At 38.5% G+C, this 24,191-nt stretch overlaps 3 protein-coding genes across 3 annotated transcripts; 1 reads left to right on the top strand and 2 right to left on the bottom strand.

Moving 5' to 3' along the window:
- Nucleotides 1-10,093: 10,093 nt before the first annotated feature.
- On the bottom strand, nt 10,094-15,759 carry cbx5 (chromobox homolog 5 (HP1 alpha homolog, Drosophila)). Its single transcript, XM_079239695.1, has 5 exons — nt 15,624-15,759; nt 14,912-15,092; nt 14,453-14,678; nt 13,732-13,832; nt 10,094-11,828 (listed from the first exon to the last, which is right to left on the bottom strand). Exons 2-5 carry the CDS (start codon nt 15,040-15,042, stop codon nt 11,687-11,689), a joined length of 600 nt encoding a protein of 199 aa, XP_079095821.1. The 5' UTR covers nt 15,043-15,092; nt 15,624-15,759; the 3' UTR covers nt 10,094-11,686.
- A 1,209-nt stretch (nt 15,760-16,968) lies between these two features.
- Nucleotides 16,969-19,729, top strand: LOC306755194 (heterogeneous nuclear ribonucleoprotein A1-like). The gene is made up of 10 exons (XM_079239491.1): nt 16,969-17,060; nt 17,566-17,682; nt 17,794-17,940; nt 18,062-18,272; nt 18,389-18,535; nt 18,614-18,667; nt 18,757-18,906; nt 18,982-19,128; nt 19,204-19,270; nt 19,436-19,729. The coding sequence occupies exons 1-9, from the start codon at nt 17,049-17,051 to the stop codon at nt 19,260-19,262; spliced, it is 1,044 nt and encodes a 347-aa protein (XP_079095617.1). The 5' UTR covers nt 16,969-17,048; the 3' UTR covers nt 19,263-19,270; nt 19,436-19,729.
- A 1,028-nt stretch (nt 19,730-20,757) lies between these two features.
- On the bottom strand, nt 20,758-23,897 carry nfe2 (nuclear factor, erythroid 2; the record flags this gene model as incomplete). The annotated part of the gene is made up of 3 exons (XM_079238506.1): nt 20,758-22,005; nt 23,593-23,730; nt 23,850-23,897. The coding sequence occupies 3 exons, from the start codon at nt 23,895-23,897 to the stop codon at nt 20,758-20,760; spliced, it is 1,434 nt and encodes a 477-aa protein (XP_079094632.1).
- Nucleotides 23,898-24,191: the final 294 nt, after the last annotated feature.

The following is a 24,191-nucleotide window of genomic DNA, read 5'->3' on the forward strand; positions in this document are numbered from 1 at the left end:
TGTGTGTGTGTGTGTGTGTGTGTGTGTGCGAAACATTTGGTTCTCCACACTAGTTATACTTTGTTGAGTCTGCTGAGCCCCAGGAAATCTCCTGAGATGGGGAGACAGATTTACACCCTTCCCCCTGAGAGGGCTTTAAAGTCTGAGACCAAGCAGAGCAATGGAAGGGCCAAGAGCACCTAAGTTAGGAGCAGCATGATGAGAGAGAAAAGGAAAGAAGGGAAGAATAAAGGCAGAGAGGATGGATGAAATATGGCAGATACTGGGATTGTGATATCGATGGAATGCAACATGGCTGCACTTTTGCCTGCCGCCCTTCACCTCTACTCACATACCCTCTCTGTCTTGTACCTTGTGTCTCTTGCTCTTAACTTATCACTGTTGCTACCTTATGCACACACACATACATACACACACATATATATAAATATATACACATGCATAGAAACACACACAAGCAGAGGCCATAAATCTGCCAAAGAGTGCTGCTGGGATGAAGACACCTAAGACAGGGCCTATGCTGTGTTTGGAGAGAACACAGATGTACCTGCCTCCAGCGCATCATCCTCTGTCCCTCTCTGTCTTTCCCTCCTCTCCACTCCTTTATGTTATCCTCTCGATCTTTCTCCAGAGTTTTCCATCTCATGTTCTTAACCCCTTTCAACCTTAACTTGGCTCATTTCTCCACCACTCTTTATTCAAGCCTCCCTTTCCCCCCTTCAGTCTCGCTTTTAGAAATTATGCTTTTCCACTTAGGAGGAACAAAACACTTCAGCCAAGTAGCATGCCATTGTTGTTCTGAGAAAAAGCTGAGGCAAAGGACAGACAATACAGCAAAGAGAAGGGAATACACAGCTTGCAGTATAAGAGATGCCTTGTAGGGGAAAATGGTAACAGATATAGGGTCTGTGCAACCTGTTTGCTACAGTTCTTCTGTCTGAGTGCCAGCATCCATCATCTCGGGACGGGTCTAACTACCTGCAGAGTGATAGTAATAGCTACATCCATGGCTATCCACCTCTACATAATATTTCTGGGATAAAGACATACAAGTAGATCACAAAACCAAAAAACAGAAGAGGTTTTGAGTAGGTTTCATGTTTGCTCATAAAATAAAATGGTGATGACAGGTGTAGGTGTTCAGGGGAGCTATAAACAGCATCTTTGTTAGTGAAACTGCATAATAACTACAGCTAGCATTTCATTCCATCTGTATCAGCCATGATGGCCTCCAGACAAATAAGACCTATGTACAACTGATGCCTTGAAATTATCACAACCAGACCTCACATATTCTTTAGGCAAAAGCAAGGGCTCAAACACAGACACACACACGTAAACATACACCGTCCAAACAGATGTGGCCCGTATGACCTGATTTACAGCGAAGTAAACGTTTTAAGCCGCACATCTCACTCCAACACCTAAACACCTGACAGGACTCTCATAAATAAGGCTGGCCAGAGACTCCCACATAATTTACACCTTGGTTATCTGCTCAGCCAACATGTAACAGGTCTCCACTCTATACTTCACCACTCAAAGCTCAGCACTTACAACAAAAGATAGATGCGCAAAACTGAGTCAAGAGGAAGGGACAAAAAAACTTCAAAAGCTTGAGAAAAAGGATAGGATTTTTAGGATGTGATGTGGATCTAGAGTAATGTATATACATGTGTGTGTTGGATGTGAGTACATGGATGACCCTGGCCCAAGGCATAGCCAAGACTAGCCACAGCCCAGCTCAGATCAAGGCCCACAGCCAGGAATTGCACTTCAACGTCTGTCATAAATCGTCCCGCTTTTGTCTGTTCTCTTTTTCTCTGGCTGAAACTTATCCTTTTCATTAAGAGTGATGGATCAGCAGCCCCTCAGAGTGTGAGAGACTGAGGTTACAGGTCGTTAGAAACACTGGACTTTAAACTTTAAAATATACATATATATATATATATATATATATATATATATATATATATATATATATATATATATATATATATATATATATATATATATATATATATATATACGTATATAAAGCTCACAGGCAAAAAGCCAAATAGTACTTAGAGGGTGGTGGACAAAAAAGAAACATCGGCATATGAAAAAGCAGCATATGCATTTAGAATGTTGATTAGATTACTTTAAACTTAGATTAATACAAAATGGGTGCTTTTAAACATTTTTGTTGTAGTTTAGTGCGATCTTTTGGCCCTCTTCCATTTGACAGCGTTTGTGCTCCCTCTGGTGGATGCTTCCTGCAAGTATCACAACATACAAGTACACAGTGACTCACGGGTCTACGGCTGCAATCTCTATAAGTAATTTTACATTTAACAAACGCTACATTTAAAATTGGACAACGAAATGACGGCATTTGGTGTTGATTACATTTATATTTATTCTTATATTTCACATGGATTCTAACAGATATGTAAAAACAAATATCTGGCCTATCGGCTAAAGACATAAAAGGCAAATCAAGAAACTTTATCAGCCAGAATCAGTTGGCTGTAAGTATGCGGGTGTTTTCCACACAGCATGACAGTGATGATGGTTTGGCAGAAGATATTACAATGCTTCTCCACATGTTACAACAACGACCTCAGATCAGCAGCTGTGCCGTGCGCCTGTGGGTGGGTCTGTTTACTATAAATCGGTTTCACAAAAACACGTAAAATGGCTTTTTTGTGTGTGTGTGTTTGTGTGTTGTAAAATGGGGCCTTTGGAAAGCTAAAAATCTTTTATATTGATGCCACAATTTAATATGTCAAAATCCTTCATTTTGATAGTACTATTCTGCTGTTAAAACAACACAAACTCGCACATAGAATCAGCATTTGTTTGGTAGCGAAACTACAAATAACGCCAGCTTAGACATTGTGGTTCTCGTGATAGAAATCATCTCTAAAGAACAGAGACACATGGATATTTCAATATATCATATTATTTAAAGACTGAGTGCCAATGCGTCAGGCTGCAGCTGTAGGCTGGGTGAGGGATGTTGCCCTCAGGTGGTGAGAGTGAAACACAGCAGCAGTATGTAGGAAGTCCATCAGATGCCTGAAAGATTCGCTACTCAGGCTTTCATCAGCTTACTTGTTTAGCACCATGATTGTGCTCAAAATGAAATCGCGTTTTTTATTATTTAAATTGTGTGTGTGTGTGTGTGTGTGTGTGTGTGTGTGTGTGTGTGTGTGTGTGTGTGTGCGTACATGCGTCCGTATGTGCGTGTGTTAATGACTTGTGTAAGGGGCGTTTATGTCATGCACATGCGCAGGCCTCGGGTGAGCGGTGGCCTTTGTTTCGGAATGTCGGTCTAGTGCGCTTGCGCGTTGCTTTGCCGGACAGCAGAGGCACATAAAGCCTAGTAAATTGCACCAGGGCAATAAAATGGCAATAAAATGACAACAACAGTGCATTAATCCATCACCAGGGAGCGCTGAAGGTACTGTAAAGAGCTCTGGCTGCAGTCTGAAATGATTTCTAGGTTTATCAGCTCAGGGCTGCAGCGCCCATTTAGCTTGCCAGGGGGCAGTGAGGAGCTGGAAGGGCTGAGGCTTTCCATCCCTGTGGATTGCTAGTGTATTATTAAAAGGAGGTAGGAAACAACAATAAGAAGATACAGCAATTTTAAATTGAGTGGGCCTGTATCATTTAATTAGAAGACCGAAATAATGAAATGGAGCTTTTAATTATCAGGGGATTGCCAGACATTCCCAGATCTACCCTTTCTAGCTTATTTGAAGCAGTATTTTCCATGCTCTCACAAGGAGGCAGCACTTCTCTGTTTTGGTACAGCCCCTCTGACACCATGTAGCTCTTGGAGAAAGAGTGCTTTATTCAGGAACACCTGGATTTATGTAAAGGAACCAAAAGCAGCAGGTGATGGAAACTGCTGGCGCTGTAGGTTGGCCAGGGGGTTCTGGCAAGGTTGTAAGTGGGCCCAGTGGGTCACACAGTCATTTCCTCTTTTTCTACCTCTTAGCTCTCTTTTTACCATCTTTCTATTCCAGCTTGCCTTCATCTATTGCCTTTGCCTTCCTGCCAGCCTCACTTCCTTCAATAGGAAACAGATGAGCAGCTTAGTCTTAGGTGGCCGTGATTTGCCCTTCCCATAATCAAGGCAACACATCTGACATGCATTTTCACATAGTTTGGGCTAAAATATGCTTTTAAAGATGACATGCTGAAGTAATGCAACTTTCCAAACAAAAACTATCAAAGGTTTTTTTTTTTTCTCTCACTGTTACAAGCTGGCACAAAGTTTTATATTATTAAGATAAACAAAGTTCACATTTCAAATTGGATGCTAATGAAATAGCCTTATCTCTAACACAAATCTTGGATTGAACCAGCATTGATCTAATTTTAAGTGACTTCTGGTATGTCGAGCCATTTCTGAACAAGCACACAACTTACTTATGAGCAAGTTTGTGGTGTAAACTTTTAAACCTCCACTCCCCATATGAAGCCACTAGCCAACAACTATTCCGCACAAACAGCATTCTAAACTGAACCAGGTGTGTACATGCCAAAGCAGAGAGGTCAAAAGTAGAAACACATGATCCACTCTTTCTTCTTCTTCCTGCTTGTCTTCCTCTAATAGCCTCTGCGTGGTTAAAAGGAATAAAACTCGGTGTTAAAATGCACCATTAAACCTTCCAATAATGCTTATGTAAGGTGCAGTTTGGTGCATGGTGAACAGATTTTTAAACCAGAAAACACACGTATGGTGAGATTTCAGGGAGGAAAGAGGCCAAAGAAAGAATCAGAAAGATCACAAAGTCGATCAGATAGATAAAGCAGTGGAGAGACTGAAGAAAGAAAGGAGCTAAAAGTAAGAGGCAGACGTTCTTTGTTGTGAGAAGACATCTGTTTGGTCTGCTCTGCTTCCCAGATTCCTTCACATGGGCTGGATACCCCCCCACACCACCACCACCACCCCCTCCCCCCTCCACTTTCCAATACACACACGCACACACACAAACACACAGCGGTGTTGTGGTTTTATTCTGGAAATGCAAGATTTAATATTACAGTTGTTTATAAGTGTGCTGTTTGGATAAAGGCGGCTGCACGTGTCACCTATCCTGCATGTAAAAGCTTGTATTGCTACGCCCTCAGATGTATGAAGTCTTAGACACATAATATTTTACAAAGATTTCCTCATGAATCAGCATGCAGACCATCTTCCTCTATTTCACAAGGTTTTATTACAAACTTGTTTGCTGCTAATCAGTGTAATGGTCTAAACTAATAGACCTTGAATGTGTGTTTAACTTATATATTCTGCAGGCCCTAAGAGATGACAGTGCACTTACAAGGATGGTGGTTGTAATACTGAATTATAAAACCTATTCAAGAACCTGTCAAGAGCCCCTTTATCCTTGTGAAGTAACATCTATGCCATCTTTTATGTGTTAGATTTGTTATGCAGTGTGACTTTATAAAGTATTTATCAAGGCTTTATAAGACTCTAAAATTGCAATCAGTTCAGGAACCACCTCGAGCAGCAGTGAGGTGCTATTGAAAGCTCTGTATTCTGAACCCTGTGTAAGACTTTCAGCATTTTAACTTCTGCCAGAACTATTCCTCATGGATTAGTTAATATGAACCTACATATCTCCCATTGAAATGAATACGACTACAGAAAATCAGAGGGATTTCATAGCATCTCTGAACTCTAATCCCAGATGGAAATAGAAAGAAGTAAAACTTAATGTTTATTAGGCATCTTACAGTTCAAATAAAAAGAAAAGTGGAGTTGTGTAGCAGACAGATGTGCCTTTTCTCAAACGACAGAATGACTGTGTCACAGATGGACTTTTCTCACTTGGTTGTAAGCCCTGCATATTGTACCTCAAGCGTATAATACTTCACATTAATATACAGTGTAACATTAGATAGTTTATGGTCCCGCATTATCCCAAGGCTGGCTGTGGCTGGGAGCACAGGCAGGAGAGTGTTGTGGTCAGTGGTGGGTCAAAAAGACTGTCAGAGCTCAGTGCTGGCAAGAAGCCAGCCTCTGTACGTGTCTGCTCTGAATGTTAATGGATTAACGCTCACCACACATACAGCCAGACTGGGGAAACTCAATATGACTTTTAACGTAAAAGGCCGCCAATAAGTCGCCATCATAAATTCAGGGACACACACTGTCTGTACCAGCCCAGCAGGCAAGTTCCCTCTAAGGGGCCAGGGCATGAGGGGCTGCACAATGGGGGAGCAGGTGGGCTGTGAGGTGGTTGACCTTGCCTTCCAGACTCTACAAGATATGATCAGAGTACACTGGCAGCTGTGGCTTGACTTAACAATACCAAAGGTATCATGTAGAGCAGGTACATCAGAGCCATTTTTCTCTGAGAAACCACCATGCTAGTTTTCCTGATTATGTCTGTACACAATGTCTAAACCCAGATCCTGCTGATTTAACATTTTGTGCCATGAGAAATACCCATTTTGTGTTGTTATTTTTCCCTTAATTGCTTTAAGTGAGCAACTTAGGCTTGTCTAATGTGAATTTCCACATGGCAAAAAGAGCTGTTGCTGTAATGCTCAGATACTGTGCAGTGACACTTCCAGTCACTATGTGCAATTTAGCAGCAGGGGACACCGAGCTCATCTGGAAGAAGAGCTTATACAACCAATTTAAAATCAGTAAAGAAGCAGTGGGGTTTATTTTAGGACCTCCACTTGAGCTGTGAACAAGAGCTTGGTTTGAAGTGCACAGTTGTGTGCCTTCATGGATAGGGTGGGGGTGTGGGGGTCATCTTAAATCCACTGAGGGATTTACAGCTAATTCAACTGCAAAGTTTCACACACATTTTGACACTAATGTACTCAATTTTTTCTAATCATTTTACTGTTGTACTGCAAGCAACTACACATAATTACGTCAGTGGTGGATTTGTGGTCATGTATTGATGAAGTGACTTGCAAGAAATCATTAGCTTCATGGTTTAAAATCGTAGAAAGGAAAACAAGTGGCACATGTCTAAAAAAAAAAAAAAGTTACAGTGTTGGAATTTGTAATCCAATTATCTTATTCTAGTAAATAAAATGCTGTGCTGTGGTTTCCCTATGATTTTCTGTCTCCAACCACTACAGACTTACTTAATGCATTCAGTGCATTCATTTTTGTGCTCTCTCTTCTCTGCAAATTAATTTATGGTCTAATTACAAGACAAGCCTCCAGATATGAAGGAACACAAATCACCGGTCCTTACCAGATGGCAGAAAAACAGCACAGGATAATTGAAAATCTAGAATTGGATCAATATTTAGAAGCCCAAGGTTACATGAAGTGTGACAGTACTATTAACATGGAAATATGATACATTACATCCTAAGGCAAATTGGCTTCTTTTATTTGATAGTGAATGAGTACTGACTGGAAAGCACTTAGTCCTGGTTTATCAATAACAGTTTAAAGCAGTACTTCTCATACCCATTCTCCTCTGATCCATCACATATGTACTGCTGTAGTATGGCTTCAACCAGCTGTTTGGTCAGTGTTGGTGCAGGTTTTGAGGTCTCCTTTATGACAAAATGTACCATGAAAGCTGAAAGCCCCACTGTGTCACTATCTCTGGCCCACCCCACCCTTCTCTAGCATTTACCTCTGGCCTGTTAAAAATGAAATCAGCTCATGGAGGGCAAGCATTAGCATTTGCATTTTATTGGAAGCACAGAGATTTAGAGCAGAGGATATATCAGCTCTGAGCAGACAGAATTAGTTAACAATGCATTACCTGCCTTTTATGGCAGCTATAACTCTTCCCCCCTGGTGGGGAGAGGAGATGAAGGGAGGAGTGTGGAAGAGGAGGAGGTGAGTGAGGTGGTTGCGATGAAGGGGAAACACAGCCTGCAGAAGGCTGGCAGTGGAAGATGTGGCATACAAGAGGGGAGCATTTAGAATATTGAAGCTTTGTATATGATGCTTTACTGCACGTTAAGTGTGATCGCCACACAAATTACAGCATTACGTTACAATCACCTTCATACAGATCAGTGCTCTGTGTGAAGAGATGATGAGCCAATTGTCACTGTAGACATTTTTATCTGATTGCAACAAGGAAAAGGAGACAGCTGTTGGGCAGCTGGGGTGACATGATCAGGTGAAAAAAAAAAAAGAAGAAAGGCTACATCAAGTTACATCACTTTGTGATACTCTTCAGTATTTTTTTTTATACTAAATGAAGTTTGTAAAAAAAAAATTGGGCTCTGTGCCTTGCATTTGTGTCATAACTATGAGCACATATTTATTTGTTTGTTGTTGTCGTGGTATTCTTGAGCATGCTGTAACTCTGATTAGACCCACTGCGGCAGTCTTTTCCCTCCCCACAGCTGCACAGTAGCTCCCCCGGCACTCATTTGGTATAATGTGCTGCAAGACGACTCACCTCTGCTGTGGGCAATACCCTGTGGAACTCATTTGCACTAATATTACTGGTAAGGGTATGTTTGAAGTGCAGAAAGGCTGTGGAGGATAAATGAATAAACATAATTACAACACACTATTCATGACACATATCACTAAAAAACAAAAATATAAAAATAAAATATTAAATTTAAAGGTGCATAAAGAAAACATTAAGATTCCATGCAATATCAAAAACCTTTGAGCGTGTGCTAAAAAGCTAATATCATTTAGGCGCACATGTGATCCTACCTCATGTAAAGGACATCTTAAGTACCATCACAAGACCCAAATCTGATTTCACTAATCTAGATTTTAGGGTCATTCGTGTTTTATTCTATATTTCTATAAATCAAATACCAGAAGTACATCTGCATCTGTATTTGCAACGCATGTTACTGGCAGAAATCCCATGAGTGCCACAGTGGCTCTCCCAAACAAACCCTTTGGCCCGGGTTTGTTAGCAGACAGCTCCAGGCTTCATAAAAACACTGCTGCTCTCTCTCCCTTTGCCCAGCTTAATGGTCCCAGGGGCTGGATATTTACTAGTGACCTTTGCATTCCATTTGGAGTGTAAAAGCCTTTTTGCAAGGAAAAATTCCATCACTTTTGACATAGCCCGGCAGCACTGTGTAGATGTGTGTGCATGTGCATGTCAAAGAGAATTGCTATAAAAGACAGAAAGAAAAAGATGGTTGTGAGAGACAAAACTCAGCCCTTATGGAGCCCTCAGTGTTCTTACATGAGGCTGTCACAACAGACTGAAATTATCAATAAAATGTTCATATCTCTTTTAAATCACATCAAAAGTGCTTCTTTTTAAATGATGGGCAGATTTAAATGTATATTGGATTTTTTTTTTTTTCTTTTTTCCTTTTTGTCAAGTTCAGTTGGCTTTTTCTGTTTTTATATTTTAATGTAGAGAATAAATCAATTCCCCTTTTATTTATAGCAATATATTTCTTTGTATGGCATTTGCTACTCCTGGTCTGGTGCTGTCATTTATTGATATTTTTTGCAACACTCCATTATTGACTCTGCTTCCCTGGAACAAGCTACCATAGCGACCTGCTTATTCACATCCAGCATTTCTAACTGACCCTCCATATGTCTTTTCTCGTGTCCATAAATTAATGACCATTTTAAAGTAAAACCAAAGAAAAAGGCCATTATTGTCATTTGTTGTGGCTTAAAAAAAACTCTCAATTTATTCTAAATATAGGCATTTTATGTGTGAGGTACTTAACAAAATACTAATCCTTTTTCATCAAAGTTATGCAAGTAAAGCAGAACTCAAATATATGATTTTAATGAGAAATCACATTACCTTTGGGCATGGTACTAGGCAGGCTTAAAAATGGATACTCCTTCTTAGGTGCTATGAATTGACAGCACCATCTGCTGGATAATAGCAGTCAATACTCTTCAAACGATTTACATAAACTAAAAAATCTTTACTTAATATCATGGTTAACATACTTCACATTGAATATTTCCTTTGGTCCATATTAATTTTTACTTCCTGTCAGCCCAACTATTCAAGTGAAGCAGTGTATTCTATTAAACTTCTTGTACATTTTTTTTTTTTTCAGTGGCTTATGTCAATTTAAGACTTTGCTTTGTGTAAAATATTGTCACACTGTAAAACAAAAGCAAACTTACAACTTGAACATTGAAAATGTTTATTAAAGGGTACTACTGTACATATACTTGCAACATTTCTTTCACACAAGAAATTCTAATTTTTCTTAAAATTCAGCACTGGCAAAAATATTGGACAAAGCATCTTTATTTAAAGAAAATGACACCAAAATTATAACTGAAACCAATGAGCGCTCTTTCTGGACTGTATGCGTCTAAGAAAAGAAGAATAGCCTTCGTTAAAAAGCTGCTGTTGCCACCCCGCAGATTGAAATGCTGCAAAAGTCAGTCTGTGTACACTGAAGTTTTGGTCCAAATAGTACATGCTGGAGCACAACAGATTAAAATACAAAACCAACATTTATTATACATTTAAAAATTGGCTGCAGCTTTTCAAGTCCCAGAAGTTCAGAATTAAACCACAAAAGATGACCTAATTAAAAAAAAAAAGGCTTGAAACATTAATATTGGAGAACAAATTATCTGGCATGCAAGATTTTTCTTTTTGATGGCTTGTTTCACAAAGTTAGTTTACTCACCAACAAATGATATCTAAAACTGCAGGGTTTTCATGAAATTAGTTACAGTCAAGGTGGTTTAGTATTTGCCACCACAAGGTGGCAGGCCCAGATAACTGCTGTGAATGCTGGCTTCATCTCATGCTGATCCAGTGGAGATTGTCCAACCCATAACAAAGATAACTACTACTTCAAACACTTCAGTCAAAATGAAAAAGTACAAAGCTGAGCAAAGCATATTTTATTGTCCTTTCCTTTAACTGGTGTAAAGAAATTAAAAACATCACATTCATAAAAGTTTGAAACAAGCGTTACACACAAAAAAAAGCAAAAACAAAAAACACACAAGGATATCACTACATAATGAATAGCCATCTTGTTTTCTGTAAGATTTCAAACTTTACAGTTATTGACAGACTTGACAAAGTGAAGGCGGAAAAAATCTACAAGATAAAAAGTTGTTTTTTTTTTTTTTTCTTTTTAAAGGAAGTGATTATGCAGTCAGGAAAATGTTGTGGTCGTTGCTTCCTGGATATCAACACTGTGGCCTTAACCTCTGCTTTTGAGTAGAAAAGAGATGAAACGTTCATAATGACTTTCGGATGAGAATCTAACAGTAAATACAGCTTTGTTTAAAAAAAAAAAAAAAAAAATCTTACTTAACACTCTGATTTTAACGTAACAGAACTGTTCTCATTTCATGAAATTTCTTTCTGATTTATTCATATCCTGTAAGCACTAAAATATGCATGTTAAAATTTTAAAAAGGTCAATAATACAAAGACAAACCAGTAGAAACTTTCCCCAGTAGCATATCATCCATGGCCACTACAGCTTTGTTTGATGGATCCTTCTCAGCAGTCTGGACAATTGCATTCCAATAGGGCATAAATGGAAAAAGAAGAGGAAAAAAAACAAACAAAAAAAAACAAAACACACCACACAAACAACCACATCCACTGTTGTGTCATTTTTCGACATGGTAGAAGTGAGGGATGAGTTTTGTGTGTATGTAGGGGGAGAAGAAAAAAAAAAAAAAAAAAAAGGAAAAAAGTCTGACTCAAGATTTTCCCTGCAGTGGAGGTTTCCTCCTGAGGTGATGCACTCACGCGCTGACTGCATCCTTCTCCTTCTTGTCACTGTCTTCGTGCCAGGTGAGGCGTTCCTCGTAGAAGGCTATGACAATCTGAGGGCACTTATGATTAGCCTCCTTGGCAAGCACGAGATCTGCCTCATCGGAATCTTTCCTGCAAAAGATAATTCAAATACTGTATCTTCTGCACTTCTCTGCATAAGATTTACAATACAACACCACACTAGAGACTAAACTAAAATACACAAAGTAAAATTGCCTTTATTGTATACTTTTCAATAGGTTGTACTGCATCTGGCAATTTAGTGGCAGCCTAATAGGTTTATGGAGAAATACATAATAGAAAAGGGTGAGAGGGATAATTTAAGGGTGCATTCACATTGAGAACATTTGGCCTGCTTTACACAAACCCTAGTTTGCTTATAGGGATAGTGTAGTTTGTGCACAATAGTGTGAACATGCAGCTGCACTTTTGGTGTAAACAAAAAACACAAAAAAAAACTCGTTAGCTTTGAAACCAGGGGTCGTGGTTTGTTGCAATTGAACCCTGTGCCTTGTTTGTAGCTTGAAAGCAAGCAAACCATCCAGTAAACGAAGAAAGTGATGCAGGGCACATCACAGCACAACATGCTGGGTAACTTGCTGCATATCCTGCTGATCATTGTGAATAGATTCTGATTAAAATCATATTAGCTGTGATGACCAAAGTAAAAATAGAAACCCCAAGACTGTATCAATTTCATGCCATTACATTACATTATTTACTTGCATTTTCAGTTCTAGACAAGTGAGCCAGATTTTCTTATTCTGTTTGGTCAGCCGTTTTGGGGTATATCACTCCTAGTGAGTTGTTCAAACTATGTGAAGTTGTTTAGAGCCATATAAAATATTTTTTTCCCAAAAAAAAAAAAAAAAAACCAACAAAAAAAAAAAACAAACAAACAAACAAAACAACGTATTTGACGTTTGTTTTTGTTTTTTAATTATTTGAGAAAATGTTTAACATTTTTCGCATGGCCACTATTTGTATCTTGCCCCAGCTGAAGCCTGAACCAGCAACATCTGTGATGTGAACAGTGGAGTGCTCTTTATTCCAGGGGGAAAACAAAAAAATTGTACAAGTTGTTGCTCTGTTCTGTGATATTCTCCTTTTATATTTCAATTCTGTTTTAAATGCTGATTCTGTGCTATCTTCCAACTATTCCATGACTTAATTTCATAGGTCTCTGGTTGTCTAGGGGGCTTTGCACAGTTCAATTGCAGAGTGAAAGCAAACCAGACCAAGAGAAGGTGGGATATTTCCTGGCAACTCCTGTGCAACTGGGTTTTTTAAAAAAAAGTACCTCAGAATCCTTTCCATTTTTCCACTTCAAAAGGTAGGCATAGTTTGTGTTTCAAAGTTCATTAATCCAGAACCAACTATATAGTTCCTGCAAATCATTATGAACTTTTCCATTAATTATCAAAGCACTACATGGTACAAGAGTTTGTGCAATGATGAACGAAAAACAAAAACACACACACACACAAAAAACAAATGTGTTTTAAACTACAGCCACAAAAAAAAAAAAAAAAAGGAGTGTACTGCATGAAACGTTGCATGAGTATATATAGTTTTTGCACTGCTAATCTATGCAACATAATGTCAAAAACAGGTGAGGCAAAATCATAATGCTTTTACTGGTTCAGAATATAAAGCATAGCTAAATAAAAAAGATAATTGCTACTGGTGAGTCAAAGCCATGCTGTCAATTTTAGAATCACCGTCTGTTTATGATCTAATATTTACCTTTATTTTGATAATCACATAATTAAACTCTGGATATCACAGTTCTGTAAATAAAAATCTAAGCTATTATACAACCATTACTTGTTAAAACCCAGGAGTTGGGACTTCTTAAGAATTGTACGATTCCACTGGTAGAACAGAAAGTTAATGGTGCACAAGATTAAAAAGGTTAACACCCAGAAATCAGAGGGACAACAATGCCACGAGACAAATAAGAGTTATAAACTGTCATATTCATGCAAACATCATCACTGAGACTAAAACGTACCATTTCATAAGGAACATTAGTTCACCACATGAATCTGTTGCTCCAATGATCTTCTCTGGCTCAAGTCCTCTCTCAAAGCCACGTGCAACAAGAATTTCCTCCTGAGCAAACAAACAAACAAAAAGGAAAAGACATACATATACATATATACACACACACATATATATATATATATACATATATATATATATATATATATATATATACATATATATATATATATATATATATATATATATATATATATGCCAGGTTTTTTTCCTGAATTCACACAAAACAGCCTCTGCAATTACAAACTTCAACCTGACATGTAGAGACATTTTCATGTCATAAACATATACATATATACATACGGTAACTAGTTACCATTTGTCCATTTTAAGCAATACACCCATCCTGCCAAATGTGCCTATTTATTACCTGTGCTTTTACACACCATATTTCAAAGCAAAATAATTTCACCTTAGATGAGGTGCAAATTATTATATATACATTATCATAATTATAATTATATATATATATATATATATATATATATATATATATATATATATATATAAATAAAATAAACACACACCTCATCTAAGGTGATATTATTTTGTGTACATACACATATATACACAAAACAATAATATACTGTTGATCAGTCAATCAGTTATTCTAAATAACTTGCATTTAAAAGCACACTGCATTTTTCTCACAGCTCCTACATACTACTTACTTCTTTCTTCTTTTTAGGCTTACTTGCACCCTCCTCATCATCATCTGAGTCCCTCTTCTTAGAGCTACTGGACTCTTTGGAGCGTCCAGATGAGGCTGTGTTTGATTTGCTGCCACCACTGCTAGGTGTAGTGCTTCCACTACTACTTTTCTTGTAGGTCTTCATGAATTCTGCAATAAGTTCAGGGCAGTCTAGATTCTTCTCTGGCTCCCATGTGTTGTGCTTACTGAAAAGTGATCACACAAGGAAAAATGATTGTTCTCATGCATTCAAATAGCTTTAAATATTACACTAAACAAAAACCAAGCATGTTATTATGCCAAACTTTAGTTCACACACTACCTCAACAAACAATGTTCATTACAATGCCATCTTCCTGATCTTTAATGACTTCAATGTGAACAGATTCAATTTCTAGAATATAAGTGTTCAGGCCCAAGACTCTCAGCTTCTACTTACTCAGAGTATCCTTTCCACTTCAGAAAGAATTCCACCCTGCCTTTTACCACTCTCCGGTCCAACACCTTTTCCACAACATATTCTTCTTCATCAGAGGATGAGGACTCCTCTTCGCGAGATTTTTTGCCCATAGCAAACTTTGGTGATTAACAACACGCTGTCACAGGCCGATGGTACTTCCCTGTTGAAAAGGGAACGACAAAGGCAAACATTAAAATAAATTGCGATTATTACTAGACCACTACGGACAAGCACATACTCTCATATCGACACCCATACTGATCATGCATTTAGCTATACGTAGTTAACTTAAAAACGGCACCAGTTGCTGGTCTCTATCCTCAAAAAACCAAAACCTGCATTAGCAACGTGGCTATCATATGTTTCAAGGAAAGACATCACTGCATTGTCGTCAATGCAATCTGCTACATGGTCGGTGAAACAATAAAAATACTCAAACTCACCAAGCCATTTCAAATCCCTAAATAAAAGTTGACCCAAAATTACTATAAACCATTCATTTTTATCCAAATACGTCTGAAGTGCACACAGCAATGAAGATATGGTTTTGTATTGTGCTAGTCATAAGCAAACTTGCTAAAGCGGGTAGCCAACAAGCTAATGCTAAAGCAAACCAGCTAACTTTAGATTCCAAACTACTATTGGTATTTACACCAACATGAATAAAACGCATAAACTAAACCGCTCTTACCCTATGGGTGTATAGACCGATGGCTCTCAATCGTTAACCGCGAGGACAAGTCTCGTCTCTTGAGTACTTGCTGTGTTTGAGGCCAACGCTGAGGCTACCTTAGCATTTAGCTTAAATCACATAAAGGTAATGTGCGCAAAAAGCGCGCGTTAAAGGCGCACAATAAATGTACCCGCCCCTCTGGTCAGCTGATAACCCACAGATTTGGTTTGCAAACATGTTTTTTTTTACTGTGATTTTAGCTCAGTGTTACGAGCTATGCGTTGCAATGAACATTAATATCTGCAATATTTTATATACGGAAACATGGTGCCTCTCTAAAGGAAACGCACAATTAAATATCGATTCCATATGAGACAATGCCCTTTATCCAGTATCCCAAACTATTACAAAGTGGACCAAAATGCCTCGATCTAACCAGATACAAGAGAGGAATAATGAATTGCAGATTATGAGTTGTTTGTATCTTGAGCTACGATGCAGATATTGTGGTAAAATTGTCTTCACTTTGTTATGGCCTTTTCTCCCCTAGTTTGACCTATAATAATTGTACGCTATCGGCCTTAGCTGGAAAGTATCAAGGCTATTTGGTTGTTACTTAGTCCGGCTTTTTCGTGCTACATACATACATGCTACATATATATACATACATGCTACATACATACATGCTACATATATATATATATATATATATATATATATATATATATATATATATATATATATATATATATATATATATATATATATATATATATATATATATATATATATATATATATATATATATATATATTCCTGGTCAGGTGTGTTGCAGCAGGGACACTTTTGGAAAGCCTGCAGAACACCGGACCTCGAGGACCCGGATTTAGGATCCTTGCTTTTATGTGTTGAGGCAGACTGTAGGCCCAAAGGTGATTAATCTGACCTTTTTCTTTTTGTTTCCAGACTTCACCACAAACTCAAAATTCAAGATGATCAATAAATGAAGCACAACTGGTAAAATAAAAACAGATATTGGTGTTATGGTTTCACTCTGAAAAACTAAACCTTTGTGTATCTTGAAAGTTGTTTCTTTGTTTTTTTTATTTTGTGGAGCCTTGATTAAATTTCTATTCATGAAAAATTCTAATCACACAATAAAATTATCATCTTTTTTTATTTTTTATTTTTTTATTCAAAGCGTTTACGTGTACGTTTTCTACTAAGTGATTGGTCATTCTTAGTGATTGATGGAGTTTACACCAATCAAGAATCCACTATTTTTGACGTTAGACTGTAGCGGGAACTACTGACCAATTACTGCGTGGAAAGGCGTGTCCCTCCTTATTTAATATACTGTTGAGTCGCAGTCTGGTCTCGGCTGACGCAGATCTCTGCTCTTTGGTTGTTACGCAAGGAGTCTTCAAGGATCCATCTGCAAAGATGTCTAAAGATGTAAGTATTGCTCTGAGGTTAGTTATATAGATTGAAATATTCAACGCTAAAACGGTTTAAAATGGTAAACTACTAATTCCTGCATTCGTTTAACTTGGTGTGCGTTGTTGTCGCAGCTGCACAGAAATCCTCATTGTAAAGCCGCCATTTTATAGCAACTGGGCCTCGTGGCCTTTTGTTCTAATATGCATCTGTTTATGGCACTCGACAATGTCTCTCAACATCTATCATTGTTTATCATTTACTGATTTTTATTTATCGATGTGTAACTATGGTCAAACCGTTTAAATGTTTTTATATGGAGTCGTGTATATGGTCTTAACTGGCGAGCTTACATTAATGGCGGCGAAGTCTTTCTCCTCCCTTCCCTGATATATGATGTATGACGCAGAATAGACAATTTAAAACTGTTTTCGTTTCTGTCAATCTGGCCCTTCAGGGTGAGTTACTGTAGGCTTGTTTTGATCTGCTATTGTTACGCTTGTCCATCTTGGGCTGATTTTAGGTCCCACGTGAGCCAGAGCAGCTCCGCAAGCTGTTCATTGGAGGCCTGAGCTTCGAGACAACAGACGAAAGCTTGCGTGCTCATTTTGAACAATGGGGGACCCTCACAGATTGCGTGGTATGGTCATTTTAAGTTATATTAATGGCGTTTTAATAATTTGATAACCATTTTAAAGTTGGTGTAATATTTGATGTGAATTTGCAGTGAATTATTCATACTTAATTCTAGGTCATGAGAGATCCCAACAGCAAGAGATCCAGGGGTTTTGGCTTTGTGACATACTCATCAGTACAGGAAGTTGATGCTGCTATGTCTGCACGCCCTCACAAGGTGGATGGGAGGGTTGTAGAGCCTAAACGTGCAGTGTCTCGAGAGGTATAGTAAATAACTTGTCTAATACCATTTGAAATTAAGTGTTTTAATAACTTCTATATAAAGATTGAAATAACAATTTACATATCATAACAATAGTGAAACAAGTGTGTCTGATTCCTAGGACTCCAATCGCCCAGGCGCCCATATAACTGTGAAGAAGATCTTTGTTGGTGGCATTAAAGAAGATACAGAAGAATCACATCTAAGGGATTACTTTGGGCAGTTTGGGAAGATTGAGGTCATTGACATCATGACTGATCGTAACACTGGAAAGAAGAGGGGCTTTGCTTTTGTAACTTTTGATGACCATGATTCAGTCGATAGGATTGTCAGTAAGTACTAATCTTGATAGAATTTGTAAACAGTGTTGTCATTCATTCATTCATTTTCTGAACCGCTTAACCAAACGGTGTTATTTACTTAAATCACCTTTTCTCTTATTTTGCAGTCCAGAAATACCACACAATCAATTCTCACAACTGTGAAGTGAGGAAAGCCCTCACCAAACAGGAAATGCAGACTGCAGGAATGGGGATGAGAGGTGGTCGCAACAGTGGGGGAAGACCATATGATTATGACAGAAGCTTTAACCAAGGTATGACCTGTTCAGGTTGTCTGATTTAATCGATTTTTTTTTTTTAGGAACTTTGCTTACTGTTTTACTACTTATCAGGTGGCAGGGGTAGGTATGGAGATGGTCCTTACAATTGCAATGGAGGAGATGGCGGTAAGTCCACACTTTGTTGTGCCTTTAGCTTATTAGAAAATATTTTTGATTTGGTCGTGGACTGACAGCTTTTTTTCCTTTCTTTGTAGGCTACAGTGGTGGCCCCGGTGGTCCTGGTGGATATAACAATGGTGGAAATCGTGGATATAACCAGGGTTACAACCAGGGTGGTGGTGGTGGTGGTGGTGGAGGCAGCGGCGGTGGTTATGGAGGAAACGGTTATGACAGCAATGGATATGGTAAAAACAAATTACTTGCTCTAATTTGTTTTTGTATTTAAATCAGGGCTACTCTGACACATTTCCTCATTCTAGGCAATTGTGGTGGTGGTGGCGGCGGCGGCGGCGGCAGTGGTGGCAATAGCTACAACAACATGGGCCACTATGACCCCCAGGCTTCCAACTTTGGCCCAATGAAGAACAACTTTGGTGGTGGTGGCGGCGGTGGCGGCAGGAACTTTGGTAGGTTACTTGGAGACAAATAAGGTTTACTGGCAATTTTTAAGGAATGAGTAAATTAATTTATTCTCTTTTCAGGTGGCTATGGAGGTGGCTCCAACAATCCTGGTGGCTATGGCCGTCCAGGACGATTTTGAGATCTACGGTAAGCATCTACAGGCGTGCCTGATCAGATATCTCGTGTTTTGAAAACCAGTTTGTCATTGTTAGGAATCATTAAGTGTAGATATCATTAAACAAATTCACTCTGGATGTCAGGTCATATAAAGTCAGTGCACAGTTAACAATGTTGTTCCATATTGTTCAACAGGACTGAGTACTTAGGAGCAAGGAGAGGAGAGCAAGCGAAGTGACAGGGCAGCTGCAGGTTTACCTCCTAAATCTGCTCAGCCAAACAGTTGTGGCAGGTTACAGCTGCTACAAGAAGAGATGTACTGTAGATAAATCATGGAGGGCCTTCATTTAAACTTTCTGTCAAATGTTTTTCTTTCAAATGTGTTTCTGGAAAGCAAGCATTCCAATGAGGGTTTTATGTTTATCTTTAAGTCTGGTTTTTATTTGTAACTGCATCAAATCAATCTGAAATAAACCACCTTTCAGTTTTCTTTTTTTTAAAAAAAAGTCTCGTTAGCCTCTTTAGTGGTCTGGGCAAGGGAGGGTTTACTCTTACATGCCTTGCAAAGTGGGGAATAAGAGTCACCTTTATTAAACAACCTGGAGAATCTGGGAAGGCCAATTTTCTAGGTCCACAAAACTTGTGTGAAGTGGTGCACAAATGCTATCTTCATAAAGAGCCCATCACATGGTACAGACGCTACCCTGATTTCTACAAAGCTCAACTGGAGGATGCTAGCTTACATGCAAAGTCTTTGAGGCTAGCCATGGAGCAAGCTGAGGGAGAGAAGTAGCAAAACCATCGCCAGGATCATTGAAGCAGGGGAGAGTGAGAACAGAGGCCTGATTCTAGCAGGCAGCAGCTACGAAAAGACTTAAATGCTGTCTGTAGGTAAGACCAGACTTCTCAACTACTGATGGTTTATCTTGCTTTTACCTACTAGTTGGTAGTGAGTTGTGTAGCCCAGTAATGGCATAACAATAACAGATTTGATTTGCTCCTATTTGGACGGTAAAATTGACCTCTGTAATTGTGCTTAGGAGGTCCAACATATATTGCATGCAATGATTACAAATTCACATGGGTAAAGTTTTTTTTTTTTTCTTGACTTGTGTTTTCTTTCTGCTTTGCAGGAAATTACAAAATGGTCTCCACAATCTGACTTCATTTCTGTGACAATGGTTCAGTCAGGTACAAAGCAAAACTTGCAATTTTTATTGGACACTTTATTTTGATTATTTGATATTAAAATTGTCGTTTTCCACAGGTTTGAACACCATTGCTAACGGAGCATTTTAAACTGAAGACTGCAGTGCAGTTTAATTTTTTCTGAATGACTTTTTAATAAAGTAATTTTTATACAAAAGTGTCTTTCAGTTGATGGAGCTTCAAGTGTTTGTTACATTTATGGAATGTTATATACAAGGGTTGAGTTATAACCAACTAATCAAAGTACACAAAAATATTTAAGATGGCACAATATGTAACACACTGATACTGGAAAAACTGTCGTTTTTTTAAAAACCAATCTCTTGCTCTTCCATCGTATGAGGAACCAGATAAATTTTACCATCAGGTGTCTGTTGAAGAGAATAGTCATCTATTGCATAAGGCTGTCCATCTTCATCCCGCAAGTGAGAAAACACCTCTGCATAGAGTTCTGCAAAGCGACATTTGATAAAAGCCAAGCTGCGCTGGAACTCTAGCCGTTCCTGTGCCAGGTGTTCCCTTTGGGCCTGCAGCTGGTTCAGTTCTCTTTCAAGGTGAAGTATGCTCTCCAGCTTCCTCTTCCTGCAGTTCTGAGCTGCCACCTTGTTTTTCCCTCTCCGTCTGATATCTCTGACCAATGCAAGTTGAGTATCTGTCAGGGTGTACTGTGTAAGCAGCTCATTGAAGTCATCCACAGGTAGATTGATTATCTTATCCATAGGGAAGGGGATTTTCAAAGCCTTGGCCCGTCTCTCATCTCTGCTCAGTGGAGTAGGGGTGGCAGTTCCTTGGGGCTTTGAATAAATGTACTGTGAGCTCCCTCTGCAGGTCAAGACAGCGTTGTTGCACACATCCACTGGACCTTGTTTTACTGACTGAGGTGTCAAAGCACAAGACTGTGAGTGAGAGAAACTGGGTTGAGGTGAAAAGTAAGATGTATGTGCACTTGACTGTAAATATGAGTGAGTTTGATTCTGATAGTCCATGGAATAATAGATGTGTCCCCTCATGGCATGCTCAGTTGTGCTGTCTGCTTCCCCATCACTATATGCCATACCTATGTCAACATTATGGTAACCTGGTGTACAACTAACGGGATTGTCTGGGGAAGCCAAAGGGGGGCTGGATCCCAAAGACAAACCAGAGTCTGATTCTAGATCATCAGTAGAACGTGCCTGAACGCCTTGACTAAGTGTAGTCCACAGCATGTGCCGACTTAAGCCTTGAGTCAGAGAGCTATTTGTCCTCCTGTGCCCTAAACCGGTACCTGACATGTTCATGAGAGATGGCTGAGTGTGAGAAGAGACTGGGACTATTCTCTGACTCAGCTGAGACACTTGATTTCCATACATTGACTGTGTGTTGCCCAGACAATGACAGGCAGTCACCTCTTCAGTGTAAGATCCTTCGTAAGTTTCAGCAGTGCTCAGTTCACAAGCAGCAGGGAGAGGTTCAGACTGGGGCTGAGACATCACATACTCTCCTGAAGGGGCCATGGGTTGCATGGTCTGATATTGTGTAGACGTAAAGGAGCCATCATTTGGTACTTCAAACTCCTAGAACAAAAAAAAAACCAAGTTGTGTGTGATAGACAGAAAGCATGAAGCATATCCTATTAAAAACAGCAAATAAACTAAAAACAATTACTGTATTTTTTATTTTGTATATTTCCATTTCTTCTGCTGTCGAGCATAATGTGCTCCCACTTCAGCCTGCCACCTGTAGCCTATGAAGGACTTTCAAACATGTGATTGGGTTTCACTTTGAAACAGATGGCTATTGTACAGTGCAAGGGGCCAGCAGCAGCAGCATCCAGCTTTGCCCCCAATTGGAAAATTTACACACTGGAGTAGGTAAAATCCCAAAAAGATGGATGAATTCCTCTTGAATGCTGGGTAAGAGCATCCCAACACCTTATGATGATTATACTCATTGATTTGTGCTTTATTTAGTTGTTTACCTAATTATTTTCCTCTTTATTTTATGCCACATCAAAATAATTTCTCCTTAGAGTAAAAAATGTCAAACATTTGGAGGAAAAATAAGAGTAAGGGCAATAGGTTTAATTAAGTACAACAAAGTAAACAGCAACACTACAACACACTGAATAAGATAACCTTTTAAATAACAAAAAAAAATATACAGATTTTCTTCATCATCTTAAAAAATATATCTTTTGGTAATGTTAAATTATGAAGCACCAAGAATTCACTGATCTTTGCTGGAACTCATTTCTCCCCTCATCTTTGCAGCTTCAATGTATTAATTACAATTGCACTGTAATCCTAAGTAAAAGAATTTTTTGGAACTGCTATTTGTAAATAAGTTTCATGTAAAGTTTTCTGCCTGATTATTTTAAATCCTGTTACTGAAAAACAAAACACTGAAATGAAGCAGAAAGATTAGTATTAAACTGATGTAGCCTCTTTGCTGGTGTGGCTTTCCTATGAGTTTCTTTTAGAACATATCAACATCATATTGTCTCTCCTGTTCTCATAATTGTAATTTGAAGAATAATTTTTAAAGAGTGAATTCATTTTCAGTTTCAGTAATCATGTTTGAGGGTTTTAATGTAAAAAATGAAGTGTATATTGTCATGTTTTATCGTAAAATGTTTAGAAATCCACGTCTAATGAATGTTCATTTTATGCAATGTAAATATGATATGCATGGAAGTGCTGCACTGTCATTTAAGATAGGAGGAAATCGATCACTCAAAGCAGTGTAGGTATTTTTCAGCTGTGTAGCTAAGTATACATCTTGGTTTGCTTCAAATTTTATGTTTCTTTGCTTTAACCTAGAAAGTTGAACAGTACTGCTATTTGTCTTCAGAAGTTGTACAGAAAAGGCGCAGATTTAAAACAAAAAAGAGAAATCAAATTTAACATACTTCCTTAAATAATCATGACAAAGAAATACTAAAAACGATATCTCCTAAAAATCATAGATGATTTCTGTTAATGTAAGAAATTAGAAAATGAACATGCATTTAAAAAAAAAAATTCACTTTCCTATTGCTTTACATTTGTGTGCAAGTTAAAATGGACTACTTCTTGAATTCTAAAATGTTGCGTTGTGTTGTGGCAGTTGAATTCATCTTCCGTATAACTGAAGTTTTCTTGTTGTTATGATGCTACATTTACCTGCAACTCTGTGATGGCCATCAGTTCCTGCCAAGCCACATCCATTTCTGTGTCCTGTGGTGCTCCATGAGACCGGACTCCAGGGTAATTGGTTGGCATTGACACTCCTCCACAGAGCCTGCTGTGAGAGGGCACTGCCTTGTATTGGGGAAAAAAACAAAACAATTTCAGTTATTAAAGATATAATGCATTTAAAAAAAATTAAACTTGATTGTGTGCTGAGGTTTCTGTTTTCTCCATTATGTAGATGGACCTACCTCGCACATTCTCCTCAAAGGGAGAACATAGTTGGCTGTTGAACACATTCAGGATAAGCTTTTGCTGCAAAAAGTCAGTCTGGTGGAGACAGAATTACATGTCACTACAATCTGCAGTTTAAGTGGTAGCTCACTAGGGGAAAATAAAAACAACAACAACAACAAAAAAACCCAATTACTTCTGTTTGGGTAAACCGTCACCGTACTCCTTCACACACACCACCTCTAGTAAATTACATTTCTGTGGACCTGCTGGTGCAAAAAAGTGACAGTTTGAAGGTTCTTTTGGAACACATAAAAGGTTCAGTTCAGTTGAGATGACTCCTCCCATCAGCTGTTCCA

The sequence above is a fragment of the Telmatherina bonti genome (genome assembly GCF_933228915.1).
Source record: "Telmatherina bonti genome assembly, chromosome: 4".
Taxonomy (NCBI): Eukaryota; Metazoa; Chordata; class Actinopteri; order Atheriniformes; family Telmatherinidae; genus Telmatherina; species Telmatherina bonti.

Coding starts and splice junctions, on each gene's coding strand:
- cbx5 (XM_079239695.1), bottom strand. CDS start 15,042: ATGGGCAAAAAATCTCGCGAAGAGGAGTCCTCATCCTCTGATGAAGAA. Junction 13,833..14,452: donor AGCCTAAAAAGAAGAAAGAA/GTAAGTAGTATG, acceptor TTGTTTGCTCAG/GAGGAAATTCTTGTTGCACG. Junction 11,829..13,731: donor CTAATGTTCCTTATGAAATG/GTACGTTTTAGT, acceptor TATCTTTTGCAG/GAAAGATTCCGATGAGGCAG.
- LOC306755194 (XM_079239491.1), top strand. Junction 17,683..17,793: donor GGACCCTCACAGATTGCGTG/GTATGGTCATTT, acceptor ACTTAATTCTAG/GTCATGAGAGATCCCAACAG. Junction 18,273..18,388: donor TTCAGTCGATAGGATTGTCA/GTAAGTACTAAT, acceptor CTTATTTTGCAG/TCCAGAAATACCACACAATC.